Raw genomic sequence first — 6,034 nt, 5'->3', positions numbered from 1 at the left:
TTTTTGTCCTCAGCTTCTTGGGTGGTGCTATGCACATTGCCTATTAACTTTTATAACAACATTCTAATTGTATGATTTAATCAATGGGTGTGTCTATCAATTTCATTCCTTACCACAAGCTTTTAGTTTGAAATCTGTTTGCCAAATCTTGATTATGACATTTGTTCTGCATTGTTAAATCCAGATAAAGCTATCTGAATAAATTATCAAGTTTCAATCTCTAAAATAAAAATATTTCAAGATTACTGATAGAGAGCTCATTATATATAACATTTTTCACAAGCAGTGATCTATTGATAAGTGACAAAAAACTGGATGTACTGTTTTTTTAAATATAAAATGAATTTCATTATGTTTTGATAAACTGACACTATAAGTTTCCCAGGCTATTTTATCAAGTTACTTTCAATGTTCACATTCCTGTGTATACCCCATTGTGGGAAGTGACATTGTTTATTTCAGAATTTTTCTGCCTTCAGCTTAATAGGTATTTCTTTCCAAGAAACTGAACTTTTCTGTGAAATGTGCTTGATCAACTAGGAGTATTGGGTTCATAAAATGGATTCATTGCAAACTTTACATATATATCACAGACATCAGTAAAGAAATTCTTTACCCCATCTTCTTGCCTTATGTCATGAAGCATGATAAATCTCACACAGTCCATAGTAACAAATGCTGAAACAAACCACTCTTTGAATTTGTCCACTGTTTTCAAATACATGTTGTTAGATAGCCACATGTTCTCATCTATGAGGTTGGGGGCAGCATGTGCTATGAACTGGCTCAGGCAACAAAACTCCATTTTCAAAATTGGATTATCATGATGGCCAAAACTGTGAAAGTAGAAGCTTCCAGATATTGTCTTCAATAAATTGCTCCTTCCATGAGAGGCCTATGAAGAAAGCGTGGAGTCATTCACTGTAGAGGAGACTAGCTGTCTGCAGCTTCAGCTGGGTTTCCTAAAGCAGTCCTCCTCAGACTCTACATTGACCTCTGTGAGACGTGGAGAAGTGGAGACCCAAGGTAGGCAGTGTAGTGCTCCAGAGGGGGCAGCTCAGTCAGGTGGGTCTTGGGGAGGGTCCCTTTGGGCTCTGAGCCTGGAAAACTCCTGATCCCTCCTCTTCTGCCTCCTCTCTCTGGGATCCTGCCTTCCAGCTGCCTTTGAGCTTTGCCCCTGGGTCATGACTCAGTGCCACCCCACCCCAACCTTGGGAGTCATGGAGAAAGAAAATGTGCATCTTTTCCCAAGTTCCTAATTCTGAGTGTGGGCAAAAGGATTCAGTTTACTCCTCCTTCCCACACCTGCAGGACAACAGCTATAGAATGGGACTTCTAAAACAGTTAATTGTTAGAAAACAAACTTTAAAAATGTTTTCTGACATTGAATTGGAGGATCTGTGGTAGATGAAAAAGATTCAATAATTTAAACAGAAAATAAATTATTCAATTTTCTAATTAATAGAAATATTTTTTTTTGCTTTCTAGCTAATGTCTGTGTATATGAAAGGAGAGAAAGAGAAAAAGAGAGCAGGGAGAAGACAGCAAGCTGCATATTGAGAATATGGCTCTGAAAATATCACCCCACCCAAGGTGGCCTTATGCCCAGGAAAGTCCCACAGCTGGAAGGAGAATGTGGACAGAGAGCAGGGAGGGCTGTGCCCTGAGGGCATCCTGTCTCTCTGTGAGAGTCTGCTGGACCTGAAGGAGAAGTCACACCCTGAACATCACCCTCATCTCCACAGATCTCCAGGAAAACCAGAGATGAGTAAGCTGGGGCACAGAGGAGCAGACAGAAGTATGGAGAACATGAAGTGAAGTTAGTGGGCTCCTCTGAGGGGCCCCAGCTCTGGAAATGACTATATTTGGGGGAAAGTGACAGGACAATGCATTCCTAGAAATTCCTCAATTTGTGCTGCACACAGCTGATTTCTGCTGCCTTCAATGATTGCATTTTCTTCAGATTGGATAGTGAGCATTTAATAGATTGAACGTGGGGTAGACTTTGTGTCCTGAAGACAACAGGACTAGAGATGCTGTGAGTGAGTCATCTCAGGATGGGTTGGGAGACAGGAGGTAAAATCCCCAGATGAGGCCCCTGGAGGAGCCCAGGACTTTGGGAGAGGCAGCAAATGTTTAGATTGGATCTGAGCAGGCAGCTCCTGGGACAGTGGAGAGTCTTCAAAAGGATGAGGTTTCAGATCCCCAATTTCCTGGGGCATGTGTCACCATCAAGACTGTCACCTTAGGGTTGGCCTTCATATTGAGCCCTGTTATCTGCCTGAAGCCCAGTGATGGTTATAGAAGCAGAACTGCTGGATACAGAGCATGAGAACATATATGGGACACCCAGGCTCTGATACCATCAGCACAGGTGGGCCAATTGGGGTGATGCCTGGCAGCTGTGGACACCAGTGCACTCTGCAACCATGTTTGATGACGGTGCTGCTTCAGAACAGGGTGTGGACTCTGGCACAGGGACCCATACAATGAAGGTGGCTGAGCCAGCACAGACAGGGCTCAGGATCCCAAAGTGGGAGGACAGGGAGTGGGAAGACTGACATGGCCTTGTCTCATTTCCCCATCCAATGAGGGAAGAGGAGAAAGATAGAGCCCTTTCCTCTGTCTCAGGAGATGCACTCACCTGTCAGGAAACTGAAGATGTTAAGGAGGAGAAGGTTCAAGGTCATGGAGGAGACTCCTCAGAGTGCTACACATGAAGGCCCACATCTGAGGCTGAGCCCCACCCAGGCAGGTCTCTCTGAGCACTCGCCCAAATGCCAGGAAGCAGCAATTAATGACCATGGGCCCCACTGCCTGGTGTGTCAGCCCCACTCTATGCCCTGAATCTGGTCCTTCTTCCCAAATATGGACTGGGACAAGGAGGGCCTTGGTGGGTCCACAGAGGTCTTAGCTACTAGGCCCCAGGGACAACTGAACAGAGACAAGGAGCCTGGGGGATGGGCTACAGCAGAGATATTCCACCTGGCCCCACGGGGACAGGCCCACAGTGACCTCTGCTGCCCCAGGCCTGGTCCACCCTGTCTGTGAGGAGTTGCCAAGAGCCCAGTATAGAGAAGGTCCTAGCACCTCCACCACCAAGCAACTGCCCTTCCTCCCCCAAGTGCCAAGCAAAGATGCACCTTTGGGAAAACTCTTTCCTTGGGGCCATGTTCACTTCCTCCCAGACCTTCTCAGCAGGGATCAGACCCTGCTCACTCTGCTCTCAGCATAAACTCAGAGACATCTGTCTCAAATAAAAACTCCTTTTGTCATAGCAAACCAGGAAAGAGAGAACAGGGACAGGGCCCCTGGACTCATGTCCCATCAGCTCAGCTGGACAGACTCCCCTCTTCCTTCCTGCTCCTCATCTGGGAAGGTGGGAGCTCATCTTATCTGGAATGACCAAACTGGATATGAGCAGATGGGTCATTCTAGAGCCACTGGTGGGAGGTGTGGGGGAAGGGCTCTCATGAGCTCTGGGGTGGGCTGTAAATATTTACCAGCTTATTATCAATCATTGTGGCCATGGGATATAAAATGATAATTGTGTCTACACAGTGAGCTATCAATTGATCCCAGAAATGTATCCAGAACATCTTTTACATTACCATCTCCAGAGAGAACACGTACATGCCCAAATGTATACCAAAAATTTATAATTTTGTCATTTCTATTCCTTTCCTTTGCAATGGCTAATATGTCTATGCACTGCCCTTGAAAACCACATTTTATAATAAAATTATCAATGAAATAAAACTTTTCTGAGCTGAGAAAGAATGAGTTTGATCCTCTTCTCTAGATTATGAGCAAAAACTCCTAGAGTCCACACCAGCATGAATACAGCCTCTGAGAAAAGAAAACAGAAGTTATCAGATAGAGGGTCTGAGGCTGAGCCAGCAGAGCTATGCCTCACTTCTCCACCAACATCTGTTACTGTGGAAATGATTACTGTGCCACACAATACAATGATACTTGTCCTTATCCTTGGGCTGGGCCCCTGTGATGATGAGGGTAGCCTTGTTCCCAAGTAGGGAATCAAAAATTTGGGCTGGCACACCTGGGACTCAGTTGCTGGTATCCTCATCAGATCCCAGGGAGCCTGGTAGGGCTACTGTTGGACCCAGTGGGCATAGTTTCTGGTGTTGATGGCCCTAGCACTGGAGCCATGGGTGAGTGATTGTCCCTCCAGGGAATGTGGATAGTGAAGTTTCTTGAGTCACCACAGCCTGAGGAATGGTTCCTGAAAACAGATGAAAGACCCCATGGTAAGGAGATGAGCTGGGGGTGTGCAGGTTCTATGTTGCTTCTCCGCACCCTAAGCCCAGAAGGTTCCCCCTAACCTGTTCAGAGAGCCAGAAGGTTGAGCAGGAGAGGGGTCCAGGCCATGGGTGAGACACACCCAGTGTTGGGCTTCCCAAGATGGCTCACCCCAGGATCAGTTTCCCCAGGTCTCATTATAATCCCTACATCCCTATGCAGGGAGGGGCTTTCATGTAAATGAGCTCCCTCCCTGGATGCTCAGCAACTTGACCAGGACACAACTCTGAGTTGTTACATGCAGTGCCCAGGTGAAATGGAGCCCTGGCCCTGGAGGATGAGCTCCCAGCTCTGCTTGCTCTCCAGGGGTTCAAGCCCACAGCACCCCCTGGCATCCACACAAGGAAAACCAATGAGGGAAGGGCACCCTCTTACAGGGCTTTCCCCTTCCCCTCCCCCACACTCCTAGATCTTCAGGTTTTAATTTCCTCAGTGGGTCAAATTCAGTGCCTGGGGTTCCTCACTCTGTAAACCTGGTGGAGAAATGTGGGAAGGTGGAGCCTTGATGGCATCCCTGACTCCTTCTCTTTCTCACCCCTTCAGCAGCCATCACTCTGTGAATAGTGGTGAGACCTGGGGCTCCTTTGGTGCCATAACTTAGTTCCCCAGAAGCTCATCCAGCAGTGTCACATCAAGGCTCATGGGCACTTGAGTTACCCTTGGTCAGATGCTCAGTCTCTCTCAGGCCCCAGGAGCAGGCCAGGGTTCCTTTACTTTTCTTAATTTGAGGTAAAATTCATGCACAATTAAATTCCAGCTACTGACATTTACCATTCTCTGGCTTGTAGTATATTCAGGAGATGGTGGGACCATTACCCTAATTCCTGAACATTTTCATCACCCACAAATGAATCGTGTTTCCATGAAGACTTATTGCTGATTTGCAGTTCTCCTCAGACACTGGGAACAAATAATCTAATTTCTGTTTCCATAGATTTGTTTCTTCTACCTAATGGAATCATGGAAGATGTGACTTTTTGGGTTTGGCTTCATTCACTTATCTTAATTTTTCAAGGTTCATCCATATTGTAACAGGTATTCATTCACTTTATGTCTGAATAATATCTCATTGTATGGATATACCAAGTTTTTGTTTATTCATTATAATCCAACAGACACATTAATTGTTCCCATTTTTAGAGTGTCACAAATAATGCTACTAGAATATTCTTGTGCAAGTTTTTTGACTGCATATGCTTTCCCTTCCCTTGGGTATAAAATTTAGAGTGGAAATGATGGTTCATATAGTAATTGCAGGTGTAATTTTTTGAAGAACAACCAAAGCATTTTCAGAAGCAGCTACAGTAGTTTACCTGTCCACCAGAAATAGATGAAGACTCCAATTTCTCAACATCCTCAATGCTTGTTTATACTCATCATTTTGATCATAGCCATCCTAGTGTGTATGATCTGGTATAATCTTGTGGTTTTCATTTTCATTTTTCTTGATGACTAATGATGTTGAGCATCTATTCATGTGCCTCTTGAGAAGACATGTGCTCCTGTGTCCTCAGGGCCATTCCCTCCAAGAGCAAACAGGAGTCTGAGTAACCCCTGCCCAACTTGTGGCCTCTGTATACACTGAGGGTGTGGTTCTCTCAATGCAAACTCATCCTTTGAACTTGGTCCATATAATGCCCCCAAGGGCCCTGGAGCTAAGGAAGGCCAACATGTCCCCTTGACCACTTCCCACTGCCAAGATGAAACCAGCTTA

The 6,034-nt window shown here is 45.6% G+C and overlaps 1 protein-coding gene across 1 annotated transcript; it reads right to left on the bottom strand.

Annotated features, from left to right (window-relative positions):
• Positions 1-532: 532 nt before the first annotated feature.
• Positions 533-895, bottom strand: LOC119525039 (trafficking protein particle complex subunit 2-like; the record flags this gene model as incomplete). Its single annotated transcript, XM_037823720.1, has 1 exon — positions 533-895. A coding segment is annotated over one exon (363 nt), but the record flags the coding sequence as incomplete, so codon positions are not given.
• Positions 896-6,034: the final 5,139 nt, after the last annotated feature.

The sequence above is a fragment of the Choloepus didactylus genome (genome assembly GCF_015220235.1).
Source record: "Choloepus didactylus isolate mChoDid1 chromosome 23 unlocalized genomic scaffold, mChoDid1.pri SUPER_23_unloc4, whole genome shotgun sequence".
Lineage (NCBI taxonomy): Eukaryota > Metazoa > Chordata > Mammalia > Pilosa > Megalonychidae > Choloepus > Choloepus didactylus.
The sequence above is the reverse complement of the archived record's forward strand: the minus strand, read 5'-3'. Positions and strand labels throughout refer to the sequence as shown.